At 36.4% G+C, this 24539-nt stretch overlaps 4 protein-coding genes across 7 annotated transcripts in view; 2 read left to right on the forward strand and 2 right to left on the reverse strand.

Annotated features, from left to right (window-relative positions):
- Positions 1 to 24539, reverse strand: part of LOC134850881 (WASH complex subunit 5-like) — a 127709-nt gene that overhangs the window by 33327 nt on the left and 69843 nt on the right. The window contains exons 2-8 of the mRNA XM_063866643.1: positions 8167 to 8453; positions 7478 to 7767; positions 6810 to 7086; positions 6058 to 6240; positions 5546 to 5768; positions 4864 to 4989; positions 433 to 597 (exon numbers count right to left, since the gene is read on the reverse strand). Coding sequence (XP_063722713.1) covers positions 433 to 597; positions 4864 to 4989; positions 5546 to 5768; positions 6058 to 6240; positions 6810 to 7086; positions 7478 to 7767; positions 8167 to 8357 — 1455 coding nt within the window. The 5' untranslated portion in view covers positions 8358 to 8453. The remainder of the gene's footprint in view (positions 1 to 432; positions 598 to 4863; positions 4990 to 5545; positions 5769 to 6057; positions 6241 to 6809; positions 7087 to 7477; positions 7768 to 8166; positions 8454 to 24539) is intronic.
- The window catches only part of LOC134852103 (NPC intracellular cholesterol transporter 1-like), an 80947-nt gene continuing 69850 nt past the window's right edge, over positions 13443 to 24539 (reverse strand). The window contains exons 13-18 of the mRNA XM_063868383.1: positions 20135 to 20250; positions 19751 to 19906; positions 18942 to 19067; positions 17118 to 17262; positions 15544 to 15665; positions 13443 to 13586 (exon numbers count right to left, since the gene is read on the reverse strand). Of these exons, the coding sequence (XP_063724453.1) occupies positions 13443 to 13586; positions 15544 to 15665; positions 17118 to 17262; positions 18942 to 19067; positions 19751 to 19906; positions 20135 to 20250 (809 nt within the window). The remainder of the gene's footprint in view (positions 13587 to 15543; positions 15666 to 17117; positions 17263 to 18941; positions 19068 to 19750; positions 19907 to 20134; positions 20251 to 24539) is intronic.
- The window catches only part of LOC134850884 (polyadenylate-binding protein-interacting protein 1-like), a 174949-nt gene continuing 171168 nt past the window's right edge, over positions 20759 to 24539 (forward strand). For both annotated transcript variants that reach the window (XM_063866648.1, XM_063866649.1), the window contains exon 1: positions 20759 to 20781. The gene's annotated coding sequence lies outside the window, so the exon portion shown is untranslated. The remainder of the gene's footprint in view (positions 20782 to 24539) is intronic.
- LOC134850886 (uncharacterized) overlaps positions 20762 to 24539 on the forward strand; it is a 201917-nt gene continuing 198139 nt past the window's right edge. For all 3 annotated transcript variants that reach the window (XM_063866651.1, XM_063866653.1, XM_063866654.1), the window contains exon 1: positions 20762 to 20784. The gene's annotated coding sequence lies outside the window, so the exon portion shown is untranslated. The remainder of the gene's footprint in view (positions 20785 to 24539) is intronic.

The following is a 24539-nucleotide window of genomic DNA, read 5'->3' on the forward strand; positions in this document are numbered from 1 at the left end:
TATTACAATATGTTTCAGGTTAAGCATCAAAATAGCAAGCTTAGATTTTCATTGAAGGATCCACAAAAACACAAATATTGCTTCTTTTCAATAAACTGGCCAGAGGCCTAATTCGGAGGCTAATTATTTCAGCCCCAACGCCACAAGTAGCATCAAAACGCCACAAGTAGCATCAAAACGCCACAAGTAGCATCAAAACGCCACAAGTAGCATCAAAACGCCACAAGTAGCATCAAAACGCCACAAGTAGCATCAAAACGCCACAAGTAGCATCAAAACGCCACAAGTAGCATCAAAACGCCAGAAGTAGCATCAAAACGCCACAAGTAGCATTAAAATGCTATTACCAGCATGGGTTTACAACCATCTGGTCATGTGATGGCAGGGGTGGGTTGTTACAGACACTGAAGTGACTGCCTATTAGAAGTGTACCTGTTTGAACCATCCAGTGAGGTGTTCGTTCTTGTCTACTCTGGTGAGTGGCTTCACCCCACTGAACACGTCACTCAACTCGTCCATCCTCCCCTCACACTCACTCCTCAGTCTAGTCCAGTGACTAATCTTCTCCGCCAACAACTGCTTGAACATTCGCTTCACCTAAACACAACACTCACTAGTTCAATTAACTCTCTTCACCCAATAACTCATTTATCAATACAAAAGCAAACTTCATCCACCGCATATTTCAGAGCGTTTTAACCAATTGCCAAAACCAGGAAACTATTTTGGATCCACAAACGACATGGGGAAAATAAAAATCTGAGTTTCAAACACTTGTCAAAATAATTTTGAACCCCAAAACGACTCGGAGCAAATGAAAACGACTCGGAGCAAAATGAAAACGACTCGGAGCAAAAGAAAAAAGAAGCAGAGCTTTGCAAATTTTGGGCTGAGGAAAAACGAAAAAAAAAATAGTCAGATAAAACTGTGGCATTGTTGAAAAACATCTACAAAAAATTATGCAAGCAGTAATAAAAGTAGGTCTCTAACTGACATCTTAAACATGCCTGCACTGCATTAAAGTTCTCAGAAGATGCGCGATCAAGCCATTTAAAAATGATAACACTGTTTTCTGATTTGCTTTTTACACGCGAAAAGATATTTAATTGAACACAACCAACAAACAGTTGGAAAAGGGTCAATGAACGCAATAAAACAAAAAAAAACTATAATAATTATTTTTTAAATCAATTTTCGAATTTCAAAAAAAAATAGATGACCTTAAAGCTCCTTAAAATTCAAGAGCAAGTAATGATTGACACTTTCTCAATAAAATTAACCCAATTTGAGAAAATTGGATTTTTACGTACGAATATATATGGCCTTATAGCTCTTTGATTATCAAGACCAATTCATAATTGACATAACAATTCAGGATTGAGAAAACTGGATCAGTAGTTGAAGTTTTTATTCCCCTGGGAAATCTGAAAATTAAAAACCACTTTCAAAATTAGAAGTCGATCACGTTTTTTGTGAATTTTAAGCTCTTGCTTTTCGATAGTCGAGTTTGCTTTCCTTTCAAGCAAGGAATGAACTGACCTGAGTAAAATCAAACTCAAACCGCGAAAAATCAAATTTGCGCGCGACTTTCTCCTGAAAAAAAAAACATCACGGCCTATACAAGGATCTTCACTAGGTGTATTCTATCCTAATATGGAATGAAAAATCCAACTTTAGTCTTGAATAGCAAAACTTTCGTTAAGTACAGGAATCTACCCACTAACTTGGTGATTAAGAGTCTCAAGTTTTCACATCATTGCTAAGTGCTCTTGATAGCATTAAAGCACTAGCTACTAATCAAGCGGATACCCTTCCACACGTCTGGTCCCATTAAAAAATCATCAGTTCCTATAAAAATGAAAATCACTTCGTTCTTTACACTTAAAAACTAGCTCTGAACATTAAATGACATCTACGCGAGATTTGAATCTCAATCCTTGGACTAGTCGTCTTCCATATAGACATGTGCTACTTGCGCGAAAATTTCAAATAATGTAAATAAAACTAAAGCTAAGTTTGGGAAAGCCACAGAGATTTAGCTGTAAAATGCATAAAAACTCAAATTTTGCATGTAATAATTTGAAATGTAAAAAACTAAAGGCAACTTCCACCAATTTTGCTTGCAACCAATTAAAATGTATAAAAACCATATTGCGCATAATTTATGCATTTCGAAAATCTCACGAAGTATATCGAGTTGGAATAATTTTTTTCCAGCTCAATTGACGAATTAAGAAAGCATCAACTGTGTTCATTTTAATACTAACCAAAATTCAAAGCACAATATTGTAGTGCTAATGAATCATACAGATTCAAAAATGCCACCAAAAAGTGAACTTTTACTGGTTTGATAGCACCCCGTCCATCAAAAGAAACAGCTACCTTGTCAAGTAATACAGGTTAGAAAGCAGTGAAATCAAAATTTTAACACAGGCGAAGCTGCGCTTCGCAAACATAAGCAAGGAAAATGCAAAAACAAAGTGAGTTACGGAAAAAATTTAAAACAAACCTTGAAAAAAGGTGTTTAGTTTAGGAGCATCACAATCTCACATCTCTACCACTACTGTTTGTAACTTTACTAAAACTAGCCACCAAAAAAGTAGCTATAGTTTCTATCAATTTGCCAATATTATGCAGCAAAAATTCGACCAAAAAATAGAACTATTTAAATGTTCCAGATTTGAATATCCGACCTAATGATTAGGAGTCCCACGTCCTCGCATCTGCGCCACGGTAGCTTGGAAGTAAACTAGTGGCCCAGTTACAGTTGAACCTACCTGTTCTAATGTTTTTAACCATATATTGTACTGATACGGAAATGCGTAAATTTCCAAATTTCAAAAAAATGGACTTTACGCTAAACCCTCTTCTTAAGTAGGGAATTAAACGCCTACTTTTTCTTTCGATTGAAAATTTTCCCTCAGATTTGATTGGATAATTGGCGAAATAAATAAAAAAAATCCCAAAAATCGTTCAAAAGTTTGATTTTCCTAAATCCATAAAATTTTCTCTACTTAAGCATGGAAATGGCCTCTGCTTTCCACACTCTGATTTTTAGATTGAAGATTTCTGAAACCCTGATTTTTTAGATTGAATCCTCATTATCAGATTTAATCAGTAGTTTTCGAGAATAATGACAAAATTTCTAAAAGTAAAAGTTTCAAACAATAAGGAATTTTCCGGAAGTCCATCTCGGTTTTTCTACAAAAAAAAATAGGATTACGGGGGGAAAATATAAGCACCATGTTAGTTTAAATGAACTATCAACCTCAGAATCAGTAGGTTACATTTTGAAGAAGAAAGAAGTTTCCAAAAAAAATCAAAAATTCAAAAATTGGACATTTCCTAAGGCCATATTCTTTTTTTGAAAAGCAGGACATAGACGCTTGCACAGGGAAGATTCGCATAACTGGTTTTATTCTTTCGGTTAAACCCTTCATCTGCGATTTGGCAGGGTAATTTTTGAGAAAAGACGGAAAACTTTTAAAATTAACCAAAATCTCAAAAAATGGTCTTGTTTGAGGCCATAACTTGTTTTCTATCTCGGATTTGTGCATTTAATATTTGAGAGAATGAGAAAAATTCACAACAAATATGCGAAAAATCCTCCTATTGAAAATTACGAAGGCCATAGAACGTGAAATAAAATGAAAAGAGACTAGCGCAACATCCAGGCACATAGAAGAGCAGCCGTTTTTTCGTTTGGTCTCATTTTGAAAATTAGCTGTAGTTTTTGAGAAAAATTGAAAGTTCATAAAAGAGCTCAAAAATTTTCCAAAGCGAAAAAACGGAAAACAACAAATCCCATACATTTTCATGTTACATGTTTTTACAAACAGGAACTAACACTAGCCAAAAATAAAGCAAATAAAGCAGCAACACATGCCATTATATATTTTTTGCTTAAATAAGCTGAAAAAATGATAAAATTGGTTCATACCAAAAATTCAACCAAATGGGTACTTTTATTTGCAACTTGAGTTAGAAAAAAATATCTTCGTAATAACACACGACACTTCGCTTTTGTTCAAATCTGTAGTTCATTATCTCAAGAACCTTGAAAAATCCTTATGCGGACGAAGAAGACTAAATGCGCGAAAACTTTCAACCAATAACACCTTCAAAGTTTCACTTAATTTCCCTTTTCATTCATTTCAGATTTTCAAATACAGAAATCTTATTGGTATTAAATATTTTAGCATTCGGTCATTCTGGCAGTGAAAATTCAGCACTGGACAAGCGCACTTACTATAAAATTTCAACAAGGGAGTGTCAAAGTCTTAGCACGGAAGCTAAGCTGCGCTTCGCAAACACTAGAGGGAAAACGACAAAAAAGCAGCTCTGTAAAGTGAAAAAATAAAAAGCAAGTCTCGAATTATTAAAACTTTTGCTACGTACCGGGTTCGTTTCGATGACCTCTAGATTTGGAGTCCCACGGCCTTCTCTCTCGGTCTTAGATGCTTAACGATCAATAAACACTATCCACAAAAAAGCAGAGAAGAGACGCTTTGAAAATTCCATTGCTACAGATCGTGATTGTTTCAGAAGTGCCACTAATTGAGCATTTTTATTTGCGAGTTACGTTGGAGGATAAAGAAGATTCATACTAATACATAAATCTCAAAATCAGTTGTGAAACGGTAGTCAACTCTTTGATATTTTTTATAATTAAAACTTACCAAAAAATGAGGTTGAAAGGCTGCCGGTAAAATACGGTTTGTTGGCTAAAAATGGATGGTGAATGGACTCAACAGATATAGTGTGAGTGTTTAGATAGCGAAGGGGTTTAATTGGTGAGCGGAATTGTTGCTAAATGCCGAACTGGCTCAGAAGTTCTGTTTGAAAAGAAGAAGAGATTTGAACCTTGAGTTCCAGCTGGGCACTGTTCATGAGGAGTTCTAGCACAGCCTCGTGTGTGAAGTGTGAGTGGGTGGAGATGGTCTCCTGCACTGTCTTGTACTGCTTCATTCGGTTGGTTGCCTGTGCCATCTGAAACACACTCAACCATCTCCACTCATAACCCACATACATTACTAGACCAAGCCACTCAACAGGGGAAAGAACCAACATACGAGCTGTTCAGCTCATCACTGAGAACCACTGCTGTGCCCCTGCTTCATTATGACTCTCAATCTCAAGGCGAGAATGAAACATCGCATATTTTGACCTTTCATGATACATACATTATCGACAAACTACAATCATTTTGACTTTCAGAGACCATCATTATGACTTTAAATTAGTCAAGTGATATTTCCACCGGGTAGTCAATCGACATTACAGCCCTGCTTCCATTGTTCAGTTGCATTTTCAAATTACTGTTTTACTTCCAAATTTTGAAATTTCTAAATCTACTACTATCTATTCGCTTTTATCTGCTACTTGTTTGCACAGCTACTGCATGATATATAAAAAAAACAGTATGAAGTATAGTGGGCAGTAGTCATATAGTCTGAATGTCTTGATATCTTATTTAACTAGTACATAATTGGGGGCCCTGTTTCGGAATAGCATAGTGAGCATATAGTTGTTGCATTGCATGTACCTTGCTGTTGTGCAGCAGCATCCACTTGAGTGTGGTGTTTGACTCCCGGATACAGTTGAGCAGTTTGTCTCTGTTGTCCAACAGGTAGTTCACAGTCAGCACCCCCTCCTTCAGGAAGTTGTTCACACTCACCCCACACTCGCCCATCTTCTTGTGCATCTTCAGCGACAGCCGCTTCACGTTCTCCAGCATGAGACTCTGTGCCAAAGCTAGACGAGCTGCTCTTGAACAAAACAACACAGCTGCTCTTTCTTTTCTTTTCCACCTCCCGCCAACCCCTCAACAATTGCAATAGTAGGCTCACAGAAAATGTACGGGAGTCAAAAAACGGGCCCGAACATAAGTGAATCAAAAACACACTTTCATCGAAAACAGCACAAGTAGAATTACTAACGACCATTGTACATGTATAAACATCTTTGCAAATCTCTATAACCCATGAGTCATCTTAAGTCTACAAACGGAAATAGCTAGTAAGTATATGTTAGAGACAAGAAGAAAAGCGTATGTACTTGTATGGCTCCCACGCCTCTGCCAGATTGACTGGGATGGTCATGTAGAGGTTGATGATCCAGTTGTCTGGGAAGAACTTGTCCACTATTCCCCTCATCTTGGCACTGTCCGAGTGCAGCAACTCAGGCACAAAGTACAACATCACGTAGATCATAGAGGCCTGTCCAGACAATGCATGACTCCTACAACACCATACATACATACATACATACATACATACATACATACATACATACATAGAACAAAAGCATTCTCAATTAAGATTTCTAAAAGCTTTTTTTATTACCACCGCAATGTAAAACAGGTCCATAATGAAAACTTTTGGCAGCCTTCTAACTGCGCTTATTTTGATCACAACGTGGTGAACCAGTTTATTCACTTTCCCACAATAGTTTTCAATCTTTGTTTATTCAAAATTGAACGGACGAGCGATTTGGGCTCAAATTCATTATTCGACAGAAACTGCTGGTATTATGCGCTTGCTGCTATTATAGGTCAATAGTTGACGAACGAAATATCTGAGATCTCTCAATAGATTTCCCACAGCCCCGTATGGTATCAAGCGGCTAATCTCAACCCATATAGACGAACGATCAAACGTTTTGGAATCCATAAATATTTTTCCGGTCATTGATCCACTGATTGATGCATTTTGCAGACATTGATACATTTGCGAGCATTATTGAGGCAGCTTTTCGTCTCCACCCCACCCCACTCGTGGAATATATCTCATGTCTTCTCTTTGAGTCACCTGTGTGTGGGGTTTGGGTAGAAGGAGATGAGATTGTACAAGTCATCCGACTCCATCCTGCCACATACAATCTGGAGGAAGTAGTCGTTGAGAGGGACCCTTCTGAACAAACTCTCCGGGTAGTCCTGTGGCCGCACACTCTGCTTGTCCACAGAGGAGGAGTGGATGTAGCCGGTGGAGGCCAGTAGTTTGCACACTTCGTCTATGTGCGAGTCTGTGGACACGTGTGTGCCTCCATTGCGGTAGTAGAACACGAGCATCTTCTCCCTCACGTCTCCTAAAAAGAGACTCATTCGAAGAACATATAAAAGTGCACAGAAGATACCAAGGTGAACGAAAGTTGAGTGGCTACTAGTGCCTGTCCCTCTACAGGAAGCAGACTGGTGCTTCTAACCACATCCTGGTCCATGAACTAACTCTCGTCAAGAAAAATCAAGACGTCTTTATTAAGACTATATCAATATCAGTTCCATCTAAGAGCTGAAACGCACGCGACAGCCTTAGTCCGCTATGTCGTTTATAAATGGTTTTATGTTGAAACTATATTAGAACCAATCATTAAATCTTAAATTACTAAGAAGCCGGTTCACTTGACATAATTTCTTTTTTCCAAATTCTTAGCTCTGAGTAGAGACTATTTCCCCCAAATGTTCTCAGTGTGCACTCACCGGGTACCTTGATGTCCAAGAGCAGTAGCATCACTCCGTAGATGTAGACTGCCTCTGCCAGCAACTGTTTGCCCTCTATAGTCTTGATCACACTGTCCGCCGTCTCCTGCACAAAGGAGCCCTCTGACAGCTGGGTGACATACTTGTTCAGGTCGTCCACGTACTTGTACACACTCTCGAACACCAGGTAGAACCTCTCTATGATGAGTTTGTGGTTGTCTCGGAACTCCTCGTTCAGATCCACCAGCTTCCCGTTCCCACTGTAACTCTTCTCAAAGCTCTCTGATATTCTAAGAACAAATGTCATTTTAATTTTGGGCTACATTTTGTGTCCTATACTTGTACAATACTACCTGCAAGGGCTGCCGTGTCCATAACTCTACATAATCGATGTACTTCAAAATCAGATATGCTCTTTCTAGCTCTCAACAAAAGAGATGTATATTTTTTGAGCTACGTTGAAGTGGCCAAGTCTTTACCTGTCAATCGAAAAGCCCTTCGTACTTGTTGCTTAAGGGCGAGGCATCATTACCCAGCCCAGGAAAATAACCAAAAAGATTGCACCTAATTATAACCATGGACACAACCGCGGTCCTCCGTGACGAGCTGAACAGCTGGTATGTTGGTCCTTTCTATTATGCATCACCCATTACAACTTCTTTTCTTCAAATAATCAATTCTTTACTCACGTGAAATAGTGGAAGTCCATAAGGAGGGGTGCGTATTTCTCATGGTCCCCCTGGCCATTAAAAACTGGGGGGATGAAGTCGGACAGTCTCAGTATCTCAGCTATGATCGCATTCCCCCGGGACACCAACTTGAGGATAGTTTGGCCACACAAGTTTTCCTCGGAGAGGAAGTCACCCTGATTGTCGGCCATGTCTGCAACCCCCACTTTCTACAACTTACATGTATTTGTTCTTTAGTTTTCAACTCTTTAGTCGGGAATTATGTCAATTTACTACTGACCATTTAATCTAAAAAATTAAATTGCATCAACCCCACCCACCATACACCAACGCGTTCAAAAACCTAAATTTATACACTTTCCGACTTAAAATAAAAGTTTGCAAGAACGCCAGGATCAGAGATGACCTGTGAATTCAATTGAAGCACGTGGAAAAGATGAAGGTGGCATCTATTGTATACACAGAGGCGAAGCTGAGCTTCTCACCACTTGCTTTACACGACAAACATAAAAAAACATAAGAAATCGAAAACAAAATTCAAAAAGTTCAATTTTTACCTATTTTTTTTTCAATTGCATGCATACTGAAATATAAGGTCCGGCCCATACTCGAACTCCAGACCTAAGGGTAAAAAGGCGAAAGCGCTAACCCTAGGCCAAGTAGGAAGGAACCTGGAAGAAGTTAAGAGAACAAAAAAGGGAAAAAAGAGAAGAATTTGTCAGGCTGGTTTTCGCAAGTGTAATTAGTTATCTATTAATCACTGTTTCGGCATAATTAATTTTAAAATTTCTTAAATATGGGAGCCAAACAGTCATTATCCAACATTATCCCAAAAATAATTGTCGCACTTTGTCCTTTTTGGTCATTGAGCACTTTTTTTTTATTTTTTTTTATTAGCCCCCGGCCTGCTCAGTGCAGGACCAACCGTGGGGGAGGGGGAGATGTCATCCATTTTGCCGCAGCCGGTCCCACCTTGAGGAGGCGGATGACACTGTGACACTGAAACCCCTCCAGCCGTGACCGAAGCGGGATTCGAACGCATGACCCTCGTGTTAAGAGAAATGTGCCTAACCCACTTGACCACGACTGCTCACATCATTGAGCACTCGGCACTTCCCTATCTAGGCCATCTGCAGTGATGTTTAATTGCGCCACTTGGAATTTATTTTCGGAGCGCGTACTTCGTTTTCTTTTTAGCAAATGATTTTAATTTTTTTCTTACAAATCCAAAAAATTTAACGCAGAACGCATCAAAAATATAATTCCGCTCTTGAAACGACGTATCACGAGGCAAATAAAACGATTCAAAATAAGCCAAACAAATCATTCAATCAAAAAGTTATAAAAAGCAATTTATACAAAATCACTCATACGAAATCCTGTGACATAGTTATATCCAGAAAATGGTCTAGTAACCGGTTGCAATAACTTTGCTTATCACAAGGGTAGAGAACAAATCCACGAAAACTTCAATTAAAGAACAACTTCCAAAAACGGCTCCTGACTGAGTCAAATTCAAGGCAATCTCAAAAATCACTTCTAATTGATCAGCACTTGCAGGTCACTTCATCTTAAAAGTAAGAACGAATGATTTTTAAAACAGCGTTAATTCTTTTAATTGCGAAGCCTTGCAGAGCAGAGCCTAAACTTTCTTAGATCTAGCAACTGAATTTGAACTGCACGAAGAAAACATCAAAACTCAAACCGCGAAAACTGTTAGTGATTCGAAAAACGGGCTTTGGCATGTGCGTTACCTCTGCACGCTATTTAAGGATCAACGTCTTGATTTTGATTTTTATGGGCAAAGGTGTCACATGATTCTAAGGATTTTAGCATCGCGAACAAACAGTTGGAAGAAGTCAGTGAACTCAAGCAAACTCAAGCAAAATCTCGAGCTTTCAAGTTTCAAAGAAACAAAATGCTTCCCTTAAAACTCATTGAATTTTTGAAACAATTTATGATTGTCACTTTTGAGTAACCCGGATTCGCAGGAAAACAGACAAAAAAATTGATTTGTTTTTTTTTGAACGCATGGTCAACAGACAGTTGGAAAAGAGTCAATGAACGCAAACAAAAAATACTGAAAAAAACTCAGCTTTCGATTTCCGAAGAAAAAATACATGACCTTAAGGTCATTTGAAACTTTCAAACAATTTATCAATGACACTTTTTTGAATATATTAACCCAATCTGGATCAAAAAGTAAAATTGTTATTTGACTGGGAAATCTGATAACTGAATTCAATTTTTTAAACTAGAAGTCGAGATAGTGGAGTTTGCTTTCCTTTTAACAAAAAACGAGCTGAACTTGAAAAAAAAACTATAGTCTAACCTCGAAAAAGTAATTTTGAGCTTGAATAAATAAAAAAAAAAAAACGGGAAAATCACCACGACCTATTTTGAGTCTATCTACGTTCAGCGATTCTTAGTAAATTAGTCATTTATTCGAGGACCTGAAAAAAGTCTACTCTACGATTTTATACCGCTCGCTAACCTCAAGTGTTAACATACACCAACATCAACTTCAAATCCAATGAAACTTAAAACCTGATTCGCACCAGGTTTTTAACACCTTATGATTCGAAAGCTGTAGCTTCTTTCAACCATCTATTCTATCTGTGAAAAGACTTTAGCGAACATATAGAACAAAAAGATTGAAAAGCGCCAAAGAACCTCAAAAATTAAAGAAAAATCAATTTTTCTGAAACTCTTTTCTGGTTTCCCGAAGCTCAATGTTCTGATGGCTGTATTTGATAGACTCAAATTATAGATATTGTCGGTGGCTGAGAATAGCTACAAGTTTCGGATGAAAAAAAAGTTTTATTCGAGGTCTCAGACACTTGAAAACAAATATTAAGCTCTTCAATCAAGTGCCAAGCATCTTTTTTGATTAATTTTTACTTACAACGAAAGAACCTCACGCCCTAGCTTCTGCACCATGACCGCTTGATGAGCATCAAACATTAGTCAGCTCGAAAAAGTAAGCATCGAAAAGACAGCTCAGAAATGTGGCACTACGCTCCGCATGTGTAGCAAAGGTCTGTTATAAATTTTTTCATGTTTATCATAATTTTCGCAACTTACAAGAGAAGGTACGATCTCGCCAATCTCTAACAATTATGATTCATAAGAGCTCACTTGACATAATCAAAGCATAGCCAACAGACAGTTGGAAAACAGTCAGTGAAAGCAAGGTGACCGAAAAAACATTGCCAAATGACAGTTGAAAAGAGCAATGAACGCAAAGAAACTGAAAAAACACTGACTTATCTTTTGAAAAAACTTGGACTTTTGAATGCCGAAGAGAAAAATAGACGACCTTAACTCTCTTTGTAATTGTCGAACAATTTATGATGATTGACACTTTTTTGATAAAGTTAACCCAATATGAGAAAACTGGATCAATAGGTAAAACTTTTTTTGCTAGGTATCTGATAATTAACTTCGGTTTTCCAAATTAGAAGTCGATCACGTTTTTCGTGCCTTTACATTTTTGCTGTTCGATAGTGAGTCAAACCGCAAAAAAATCAAATTTGAGCTCGAACAAATTTAGGACTTTTTCCAGAAAAAAAATTCCGAGACCCAGATAAGAGTATTCAGTACGCTCATTAATCTTAAAAACGCAATTCAGTTTTTGAACTTTTCTAACAAAACTTACACGACCTTACAGATCTTATAAATTCAAAAAAAAATTTGATTAACCTTTTTTGATTTAAAATAACCTCGTTTGAAAAAATGCATCAATAGGTCATATTCGACAAACAGGTAAAATGGACAACAACTTTTAAAGAAAAATGACTAGAAAAATAAACAAATCATAAGAAAACTTTAAGAAAACAATTTTTTTTGCATAAATTTTTTGAGTTTTCGATTCTCAACATGGCAATAAAAACTCCAACTACTGGAGTACAACTAAACTTAAGCATACATATAGAGGGGAAGCTTCGCTTCGCAATTACTTGCGACAACACGACAAAAAGCAGCTTTATAAAATGCAATGATAAAAATTTGAAATAAGCCTAAAACTAGTAAAAATTCAGGTTTCGAACCAGCGACCTAGAGATTAAGAGTCTCACTCACTAACCACTCAGCAACGGAACCTTAATAGGCACCAAACAATAGCCACAAATAAAGCAGAGGTCAGATGCTATGCAATTTCCAATGCCACAGTGAAATTTCCAAATAAAAAGAACACTTTAATTTGCGAGTTCGTTTAGAAAAAAAAGAAGGCTCGTAAAAATACACTAAGCTTATCGCAAAAAAAATATTTTAAACTGCCTTAACTAAGCATAATAAACCATACTCGATTGCTTTACGAGCTGGAAATTAGACGAAAAATCAAAAATTTCAAATCGGTTTTTCTCGACATTGGAAAAAATTTAGAAGTTTTTTAATGTCGTTTGAATCACGATTGAAAGGGCTTTAATATGATATATCACTCGACCCATTCCAATTATGATTTGTTGTACCTAATTTTGCATGGAAAACAAAAACAATAAAACACCTGAACACAAAGTTCCTCCTCATCCTTCAAATTGCCGGATTAAAAACTAGAGACAGCAGAATACAAATTTCCTCCACATTTTTCAAATGTTCGGACGAAAATAAATTTAATACATGTTCAAATTGAGAAAAACAAATTTAATAGGTATTTTCTATACCACTGGTAAGTCTAAAATGAGAAATTTTTAATACTTTAAGTAACTTTTCGCGTTTCTTGCATTTAAGTTTTCAGAGGAGAGCTTAATTTTAGGAAACATATTAGCTCAAACTGCAAGTAAAGCAATCGAGTCGGTAAAGTTCGTTATAAGAAAATTGGTCAATTAGGCTGAGAAAATTCAATTTCACTAAGCGAAAATCAGTTTTAGAAGCTTCATTTAGCACTTGCTTGGCAAAAAAGTTTATTTGAAGAATTGTTTGAAGACAATCTGTGTTATTTGCACAGCAACTGGCTCTCCTTGTTTCCTTTCGTGATCTTTTCGATCTGGGCCAAGATTTGCCTTTTGATTTTGATATGCTAATTCATATCTGTTTTTATGTGCATTTGTTTCAACTATGACATACAGTCTCACAGGAAAAAAAGGATAATGTAGAATTGAATTGGCACATGATAAAAAGCATAACACATGCCCAAATAATATCATAGACTGTATAGAATAGAATTTGATTAGTATAAATGAGAATTCCAAAATGCAAGCATTTTCTGATGTAAAATGAAGTTTTTGTGACACAACTATAGACCGAAGGATTGTAGCACAGATTATATGATGACTACGTCAAACATCCGTAGCAGCCGTGTATTGTTGCTTTTCCTTCTGTCTCTGTACTGACAAATAGGGCGCGGGACCGAACCAACTCAGGGCAACTGGGAGAAATACAAGTCCATGGAACAGTCCACAGAAAGCCACGAGGAGAAAAACCTGCAAACAAAGCAATACGTTCAGCCCTATCGTGCTTATGACTGTAATCAACACTAATTATATAACGCTTTCTGATCTGATCGCTTATAACGCTTGTTGATTATATAACTTCAATTTTATTATTTCAAAGTAAACAATATATGGCTTTACAGCTCTTTGAATTTCCAGAACAATAAATGATTGACATTTTTTAGATTAAATTGACTCAATTTGAGAAAACTTGATCAATTGCTAAAGTTGTTATTTCACTGGGAAAGCTATTAGGAAAGTCTTTTTTCGGAGCTAGAAGTCAGACAGGTTTTTCGTGGCCTTTCCACTTTTCAATTTGGAGACCAATTTTGGCTGCCTTTCAGCAAACGCACTTAATTGATCTCAGAAAAAAGCACATACCTAAGGGCATTCATAAATGCATTTATATGTATGAATACACTTTCTGTAATTTTAAGACTTCCTGAAAATAATCATCACGACCAAATAAAAGTCTGAACTACATTCATCGAAGCTTAACAAGGAGCTTTTGGAATGCTAGAAAAAAGGCTGAATTTTCAAAACAAAAATTTTTAAGACGGAAGTTTCTTAGGCGCCAAAAATAAGCAAAATTAGCCAAAAAATTTTAGTTTGCAAAAAACAGGTATCGACTGCAATCCAAAATTTGGCGTCTCAATACTGGTTGCAGTAACTTACTAGAAAACTGAACCATCGGAACGAAGTAATAAGTAAAATTTTGCTACGCATCGCATTCGAAACTGCTACCTCGAGATTTGGAGTCTCATGCCCTACCCTCTCGGCCGCGAACGCTTAACAATCGGCAAACACTAGTAACAAATAAAGCAGCTACTGTAACAAATAAAATTGCCAATGCGATGCAGCAGAAGTGGAACCAAACAGGAAAAGACACAACTTTGCACTTTGTTAACTTAATACTAATCGAATTTCAAAGCACATGCTATCAAAAAGCCGTAGAGGTGCCACCAAAATATTTGCCACTTCGTTTGGAAAAAGAAAAGTCGTAATATCACACTACGCCCACTTAAGTTCGCAAGTTTAAATACCAAGCGGTAACAAAGCCGAAAAAAACTAAGCATAAACCCTTCATGCCATAAAAAAATTCAAAAAAAAATTAAGCTAATAAAAAAATTTCAATCTCTTTCGCCCTCAAAACACACACGCGCACATAAACTTTCTTCGGTCCTCAATTGACCCATTAAGAGGCCAATAAGTCAAAAAAAACTAAGCAGCAACTTATTAAGCCAATAAAAAACAAAAAAAAATGGAAAATGAAAATTTAACAGATCGAGTTGAAAAAATTACAACCAAGCTAAAAGAAAACTTCGATAAGGCCAGATATTTAAAATGCTAACATGTTCAAAATATGTCTGTTGCAACAGAAAGGCCCTCAAGATGAATGAGTCCAGGAGATAATTCATTTAAACAAAGTTATTTACGGGAAAAATTCTTGTACCCGATTGCAATACACTTGCCTATCGCAAGGGTAAAAAATAAAACGTCAAGTTAAAGTTCTTTGAAATGCAAGAATCTTTCATGATTCATTATACTTTCACAAAACTAACCCAATGAGAGATAACTGGGTATATGGTTGAAAATTTTATTTCGCTGGGAAATTTGAAAATTAAAATCAATGCAATTTTTGTTCTAAAACAATTCATCAAATCGGACGGAAACAATATATACATTTTATGGGCGTGAAATGTTTTGTCGTAAAAACTGAAGCATCTTGACCTTCATAGGCAATAAATATGTCTGGAATTTGAATTTTGTAAGTGACTGAACTACATTTGAATTCATTTTCATCTTGTTTTACTTGAGCTTGCCAAACTTGTAAAGTGGAAAATACGAAGAAGGAGGAATGGGCTAAGTCGAAATAGTTACTGCAGTTGATAATTTGCAAATAATAACAGGTGGATTGAATGTTCATGTGGCATGCTTAGTGTGTTACCTTGAAGAAGGTGCTGAACACGAATGACTTGGACATGATGAGTGGGAGGAAGGCAAGGAAGGTGGTGATGCCCCCGTTGAACACTGCAGCCCCCATCGCACGCAGACACCTACGCACACGCTCTGAACACAACAACTACATCACTCAATCACTAATCACACACAATCAATGAATGTATTGCACGACCTAAATGAGCGTCTTCTTTTCGTTCATTGACACTTAGAAACGGATGCAAGTTTTGAACGAACATGATATATTGAGCATAAAGTACGCTCACTTTTGGCATTCGACTTTAAATTGCTTGAAGCCAAAAACGAATCTGTTGTATTCATTAGAATTGGCCACAAACAAAAGTTCTCTTTAATTACGAAAGAGAACTTTATTGAATTTGCAATAGTCTAAAGGAACGATGTACCACAGTTCAGATGAAGCGGCAAGTAAAAGTTCACATCTGGTTCCAAATAGAACAACGGCATGTCCTATTAAGGAAGAGAACATTGTAGGTGGGGTAGAAAAGGAAGTGGGTTCCAAATGCAGATCAGATCAAAGTAGATTCAATTTGCGTTGCGTTCATCCAAATCAAGTCCCTCGTGCTTTGCCAGTTTAAATTATGGAACCATAATAATATTTGCAGCACTTCATGCATGCTCTTAATTGAACGCTATTTTCCAATCTGAGTTAAAAAGAAAGCTGAAAAGAAAATTTTGTATCACTAATTGGTGCACCAGCAGCCAATTTGACGTCTTCACCAACATCTCACAATTCAATTTTATGAATGTAATTTAAAACTTGTCGTCATTAAGACCTGTCAGTTTAGTCTTCTTCTTTCAAATTAAAAAATATATGAACAAACACTTTGCTGGTGGCTTTACAATAACAATACGAATTAGAAGCAGCTGTTCCATCATAAAATAATAATATTAATTAATTGTAGTTCCCGCAAATCGCAGAGGAGCTATCAGTAGGCCTTAACAGTCCTGTCGAGGATAGTCCATTTGTATTATCTCCCCACATTCCAGACTGTTATTTTGCTGAGCGAAGCTGTTTTTTTTACGACTCAAGGCCGTTTTTTTGCGTCTAGAACTTTTACGTGGTACCAATATTGCAGCCAAATTTGGTCAGGTTGTGGTAGACCTGAAGCTAGAGGTCAAGTGAGAGCTTGTCCTCACACACTATCATTGCCATGGCATGGATCAAATACACGATTTGTCGATTTCAAAGTGAACGCCTTACCACTGTTCTAAGTGCCTCCAAAAACATAAAATGCAATGGAATCTAGAACCTGTCAATCACGAAATTACTCGTTTAGTATACGATATTATCTGGATGATATTATTACGTTAGGAAAGGTAAAGAGCTTACAATACAGAACAAGGCTATCTACATTTTGTTCTATCTTAAAAGGCTCAGAACACTAGCTTTCAACATGTGAGGTAGGTGCAGTCCTAGAAAAGGTCACAATCGGTCTCGCTTGTACTCCTAATGAGACCTGAGAGGAGGGCGTGGCTCGGATCCAGACATTAGTCAGGAGTCAGGTGAGCATGAGAAATGCAGCTAAATAAGTGGCAACTTACGTTGTTTGGAGCCGGAGGCGAGCATGAACGAGTGTCCAATGTGGGCGGCATAGTCCACCACCAGGCCGATGGAGAGGACGATGTTGATGGTGGTCACCACATTGATGGTCAGACCCCAGAAGTACAACACACCCACCACTTCCACCTGCACACAAACACACTCAGCCACAATGGGAGCGGATGAACTTTAATAGTCGATGCTTAATTGTTGTCAATAGCTGTGGCATTGAGAAACTTAATGTGTCAGGAAATGATGTCTTTTAATATATAACTTTTAACAGGGTTGAATCATTCTGTTTTTTGAAAATGATTTGTTGAAGAACCCGTGGGATAATTGTTAAAATTGAGGAAGCTAGGCTTTTTACACCTGTCAATGAATGATTCGTCAGCTGTATTGTATTACGCTACTCTGCTATATACCAATGTTTTCAATTTTTATGATACAAAATTCGTCTCCTAACAAACTCCCTCATCGAATAAGTTAATCAATGCCACTGCTATCGCCAACCATTTTGCATAAACAATAAATTACTGACTTTGGAGTTATAAATAAAGAGCCAGTTATCAATAAAAACAGCCAATATATAATTGGAGAAGCGTAAAAAACAAGGAAACCAAAACATAGCCAACTGACAATTGGAAAACTGTAATTAAGAGACTAAAAAAACGTTCGGAAACTTGTTCGGCATAATCAAAGCATAGCAACAGACAGTTGGAAAACAGTCAATGAAAGCAAAGTGATAGAAAAAACATAGCCAACTGACAGTTGGAAAACAGTCAGTGAAAGCAAGGTGACCGAAAAAACATTGCCAAATGACAGTTGAAAAGAGTAATGAACGCAAAGAAACTGAAAAACCTTTGACTTATTTTTTTGAAAGCTGGCCTTAAAGCTCTTTGAATTTGTAGAACAAGTTATGATCAATTTTTGATAAAATTACCCCAATTTGAGAAAACTGGATTAATAGATAAAACTTTTTTTTCGCTGGGAAATCTGATAATCAATTTCCATTTCCAAAATTAGAAGTCGTTCACAGTTTCGTAGCCTTTAAATTTTTGCTGTTCGATAGTGGAATTTGCCTTCCTTTTAACAAAGGAAGTGAACTGAACTGAAAAAAAAATCAAAATCAAATCTCAGTGGAGCTCTAAGGCTCTTTTTTCTCAATTTTAACCAGTTAAAGAACACTGGATCAAAGGGTTATTTTTCATTCGCTAAAACTCAGAAAATCGAAGTCCATTTTTGTGAAACTAGTAGTCACTCGCGTTTTTTGTGACCTATACAACTTTTGTTTCGTAGTGGAGCTTTCAAATAGAATTTAATTCAAATGAAAGTCAAACCTCGAAAATCGAACTTCCTCTTAAAAAAACCGAAAAATAAAAATAACCATGACCTATTTAAAATGACAATCACCGATTTTAAACAAAAATTTCGGATAGACAGAACTAAATAAAAAGAGCAATCTGCCCGTTGAGGACAAAAATTGCATGCGGTTTTTGAATTTTCGGCCACCTTGAGAAATAAATTCTGTCTTAAAAACAAGTTTTTTATGCAAAAAAATTTCAAGCACCACAAATAATCATTAAAATTGGTCGAATGATATATCATATTAAACCCCTTTCAGTCGCGATTTGAAAATTAATCTTTTTTCTAAGTTCTTCCAGTGTCGAGAAAAACTAGTAAGAAATTTTTGAGTTTTAACTTAAGTCGAACTATTGAAGCCATGATAATGTTCGTTAAATTGGTAATGTACACTTAAAAAATGATCCTTCTTTGAGTTAATTCTCTATCCGAGTTTTTACAAATCACTAGAGGTTAAGTTGACTTACCATAGTGAATACGACACAGCAGAGCACTAGGAGTACAGTGATAATGTTGGCGATGAGGATCATACAGACTAGGAAGACCACTGCAAATGCAAGACCCACGTTGCGAAACAGCTCCGCACGGATCACCTGAAGCAGACAATCACAAAGATGAACAACCAAATCAAACTCATCATATTTCTAATTGAATTAACTTTCTCCTCAGTTGCTGACGAACATTTGTAGCCTTTGTATTTGAAACAGACCTAACTATAGCACTTCTGTTACTTCAACTACTTTTGACTAACAAGCTTAGGGAACTCACATATCCCGGTTTCGGGGGGGGGGGGGTGGTGGTGGGGTTAAAGGGGATCGATTTGCTTAGCCTGATATTTGGTGTTCAAGTAATCTTTGCGCTAAACCTCCCTCGCTGCTTCCAATATATACTTTGACAGAAGCTAATAAACAATCTACGACTTTTTGACTCCATTACATTAGACTCCCTTACGAACGGTGTCAGAAACTAACAAGAAAAAAAAACGAAATTCACGTTATTTTTTAGTTATAAAACCACTGAATGAAAAGCTAAAAATTAGACCAAGCCCTTTTTCGACCAAAATTGCCATATTTGGCAAAAATCAAATAGCAGCAATCTCTGTCCCGGTCGCTATCCCCTCAAAATTAGTATATTTTAGAATCCTAGTGAGGGAGGGGGGAGGCGTCACCCACACCCTCAATCCGCTTCTGTCAATAACACTGAATAGAAATAAGACGAATGAGTCAAGCGGAGTTCAGCTGAAAAATAAATGCTTGCTGGGCGTGTTTAAACTCACTGTGAAGCCTTCCCACGTGAGCAGAATCCTAGAGTAGATGAAGGCATTCTCATTGCCCAGACCCACACTGTCCACTATGGCTCTGGAGTTGTCCATAGCTTCAATTCCTTCCGAACTCTTGGATGTCTTGTAGAACCAAACCAGCATTCTGGAACTCTAAAAGAGAAGCATAAACGTGGTTTCGTTTATTTTTGATATTCAAAAAATTTCTCAAAATATCCAAAAAAATGCCCAAAAAATTATATTTCGTTTTTAAAAAAATTGCTATATGAATTTTATTTCGATTTACTCAAATAGACTTCAGTGAGCGCAACAACGCATCGAATTAGAAACAAAATATCGCAGCTACATTAATTAAAAGAAGACAAACGATTAGTAACTGACCGTGATAACTGTTTGTTCCTCGTTCATATTAATATCCCTCTCATATTTCATTCCAGAAGGACGTTGTAGGAACAAATTGAGCAGCCGAATAAACTCGTCAGCATCTTTTGGACGACCTGCAAAAAAAAACATTCTAATAACATCATAAACCAGTAATTTAAATAGCCATTTATGATCCAATTTTCAAGGTCAAACTTCTCGCATAGATAAAAACGATCAGACAGATTCTTTCCTTAACATTACAGTTTTATGAATTTATATTACAATTTTATTAAGGTTAATGGCCATGTAATGATGCAGATAGTTCTATGCTTTTCAAGGCCCATGGTTGATTATACATGAGTCTATTCAAAAAGATATCGCTCAAAAGGAGGTTTTTTAAGAATAGGTGAAATTGCAATTTCATATACTGCATGCAAAAAAACAACGAGTCACTCAAACAATGGCCAGCTGTTGCTTCAAACATGTCATTTCAGATCTCGCAATTGACGTGCGATTGATTTGTACGAGCTACGCTCTTCTCTTACTGGTAAACTTTGACACAGGCGAAGTTGCACTTCGCACACACAAGCAAAAGTATGACCGAAAACGCAACTGGGAAAAACTGAATGAGTAATTAGCCTAATTGTTGTGATAAACTTATTAAATAGTTTCAGAGACGATAGATGATGGAAAACCAAATGCAGGAGAGCGAAATGCAGACAAATATTGTGGCGGAGACGCAAACTGAGAACAACGCGGAGGATCAAACAATAACGACCGAGGAGCAAACAATTCCAGTATTGAGATACAAGGATCAGACGCCATCCACACCAGTCAGAAAAGGAGAAAAGCGACAAAAAATTGATCTAAGTCCACTAGACTCTATTATTGAAGGAGGAGATTTTTCAAGGACCATCTCAGACACCATGGAAGAAAAGATGAAAGCAATAATTCCCGAAATTGTTCAAAAAATAAAAGAAAGTTTGAAAACGACATTCGAGGAAATGCTCAACAAAGCCATAGGAGAAGCAAAACTGGAAGTAAAAAACGAAGTGAAAAGACAGATGGCGTGGCAAAGTCGAGAAATGACCCTCAAAGCTTTGTCCGAATCAGAAGTGATTGAAACATATATTAGAAGAGAAAACGTCCGGATAATGGGAATTCCAGAAAACGCCACAAACGACAATCGCCAAAATTGGGAATCAAGTGACGCCACTACAGTAAAGGTGATCGATATTGCAAATAAAGTGGGCAGTAACCTGGAAAAAAGCAATATCTCAATTGCCCATCGCCTTCCTACCCGATCACAAGGACCGAGGCCTATTATTGCCCGATTCGCTAATAGGAGCTCAAGAATTGATCTTTTAAGAAATAAGAAGAAATTCAAAGACATCGATGAACTGAAAAATGTACGAATATTTGAGGATCTAACGCTGGCAAGAGTGAAGTTTTTTAATATGATGAAGACAGATACGAGAATTGAAAATGTATGGACAAGAGAGGGAACAATAAACTACAAACTAGCTGGAGATTCAAGGGTGCAGACTATCAAGAGATTGTTTGAGGGAGGGTTGAAATTGAAGTATCAATTAGCTGATCTAGAGCAATGCTTTGTAACTAACTAACAACCAAAATTGAAAAAAGCAGGTGCTAAAATTGATACAATGCCAATTAGTGTGCTACTTATAAATGCTAGATCGTTAAAAAAACACAGCGAAGAATTAGAAGCGCTAGTATATAGTCTGGAGTCACCGCCTAATATAGTAGCTGTCACTGAAACATGGCTAGATAAAGAGGATGATGAAAAACTATATAAGTTAAGTGGATACAATGTTGTATCCAAGCCCAGGCCAACAAGAGGAGGAGGAATCTTGTTTCAATCACTAAAAGAAGTTAAAATAATTAAAGTTTTGGATTGTTCCATTGATGAAAGCCTTATGCTAGAACTGAAAATAAGAGGAAACAAAGTAATTTTCCTGATGATATACAACCCACCAAGGAATAACAAATTGGAGTTCATTGAAAAACTGGATGAAATATTGGAGAGCTTGCAATACTTAAATTGTGAAGTCATTGTGTGTGGAGATATTAATATAGATAATAAGAAACATAATTCAGCAAAAGCTAAATACATCGATGCAATAGAATCAAACGGATTCAGTCTTTTAAGTTTTTCACCCACAAGGGTTGAAGAAATTTCAGAAACATGTTTAGATCATTTTATTACAAATGTTAGTGATTCAATTGTGAGTGTGTTAACTCATCAAAATTTTGCAGATCATTATCCGGTTATAATGAAATTCAATAAAGACAGTTCAGATAATGATAATGAAGCAATCCTGGTAAGAGATACGTCTTTTCTAAAGAGTGCGGAGAAGGTTCAAAATTTCAACTTCGTTTTACTGCATGAAATGAACAATTTATCATTGAAGGAAAATGAAAATGTAAATAAAACTTTTTCAAGGTTTCACAAAACGCTTATTAAAGTTTTGGACCAATTTGCCCCAATGATCAAAAAAGTTAATAAAACCACCAAGTGTCCTCCGTGGATATCAAATAAAATTAAAAACCTCATCACTAAAAGAAATAAGCAGCATCATTTGTTGGTGCAAAGTAAATATAATCACTTGATTAAGCTGCGGTATAAGGAATTAAATGAAAGAGTTAGATCAGAAATCAGAAGGTCTAAAAAAAATTTTTATATGAAGAAATTTCAAACATGTATTGGCGACTCCAGACAAATATATAAGTTTTTAAATTTGTTAAAAGGATCGAATGGAAGTAATAGAGATGTCAGTGATATTATTAGTGAAAGTGGCGATAGGCATACAGATCCACAGACAATTGCAAACGACTTCAACAACTTTTTTGGACAAATTGCAGATAAATTGGTGAAACAGTTATCAACTCCTGAATTAGAAATTAGAATTAAGGAGCCAATTGTATCAATATACCTAAAACCAGTTAATGAAAACGAAATTGCCTCAATTCTATCCGGTTTAAAATCAAAAGCCTCCGTAGGGCTAGATGATGTTAGTAATAATATTCTGAAAGCATGTGCGTATGCAATTATACCAAGCTTAACAATACTGATCAATGCTTCCATTAAGCAAGCAATCTTTCCCACTGAGTTATCCCAAGCAAAAATACTGCCATTTCACAAGGATGAATCCAAATTAGATATGAACAATTACAGGCCAATTGCTTTGCTTTTGACGTTAGGTAAAATTTTCGAACGTGTGATGTTCAACCGAATATATAATTATTTAGAGCAATTTAACTTCATATACTGTAAACAGTTTGGATACAGAATCAAACACAACACCATTGATGCCATCGCCGAGGTTACCGAAAAATTGCGCCTTTCAAATAAGAAATTCATTCCATCAATATTCCTTGATTTAAAGAAGGCCTTTGATACTCTAAATCATGATATTCTAATTAAAAAATTGCCATATTATGGTCTTGTAGGTAAATGTCTACAATGGATAGTGAGCTATTTGTCAAATCGTAAACAATGTGTAGAGATATCTGGTGTGCGATCAAATTTTCTAACAATGAACAGCGGTGTTCCACAAGGATCCATTTTAGGTCCACTTCTCTTTCTTTTATATGTCAATGATCTACCAAACGTTGTCAATAACTCGGAAGTATACTTGTTTGCCGATGATACCACTTTAGTAGCAACAGATCGATCACTCGAAAAACTGAGTGATGACTTTAATGCAGTTGCGAAATGGCTTGCCGCTAATAGGCTCTCACTTAACATGAAAAAAACAGTTCAAATAAATTTCACTAGGAAAAACGCTTCTAATGAAACAATATTATATGATGGCAAAAACTTATCGTCAGAAATATATTGGAAATACTTAGGTGTTAACATTGATTTCAAACTAGGATTTTCTAATCATATTGATTTTGTCAGAAAAAAATTACGAAAACAATGTGGAATAATTGCTAAAACAAGGCATTACGTGCCGAGCTCTGTTATGTTTAGGTATTATGAATCAAACATTAGGTCTATCATTCAGTATGGAATTTTAGTGTACGGATGCACAAGCTACAATACATTACTTCCGCTTTTTGAATTACAGAAAAAAAATTATCCGACTCATTTCTTTTCGAAACAATTGCGAAAGCGTGTCAGATATATTTGTTAAGCACAAAATACTTACAGTTCATGAATTGTATATTTATGAGTGTTTCAAGTTTCTATTAAGGTCACTATCGAACCTGCATTCAGAAAATTATCTCAACTCGCTTTTTACTTTTGATAATTCTATTAAAAGAACCAGACGATCGGAAAAGAATTTACTGAAAATTTGTTAAGCCAAAATCCCGAATAGAAAACCACTCTTTAACTAAACGGGGAACCAAACTTTTTAATATTTTTCAGGAAAACAGAATTATGCCAATTAATTCG

This window comes from Symsagittifera roscoffensis, chromosome 7, assembly GCF_963678635.1.
Source record: "Symsagittifera roscoffensis chromosome 7, txSymRosc1.1, whole genome shotgun sequence".
In the NCBI taxonomy this organism is placed as follows: domain Eukaryota; kingdom Metazoa; phylum Xenacoelomorpha; order Acoela; family Convolutidae; genus Symsagittifera; species Symsagittifera roscoffensis.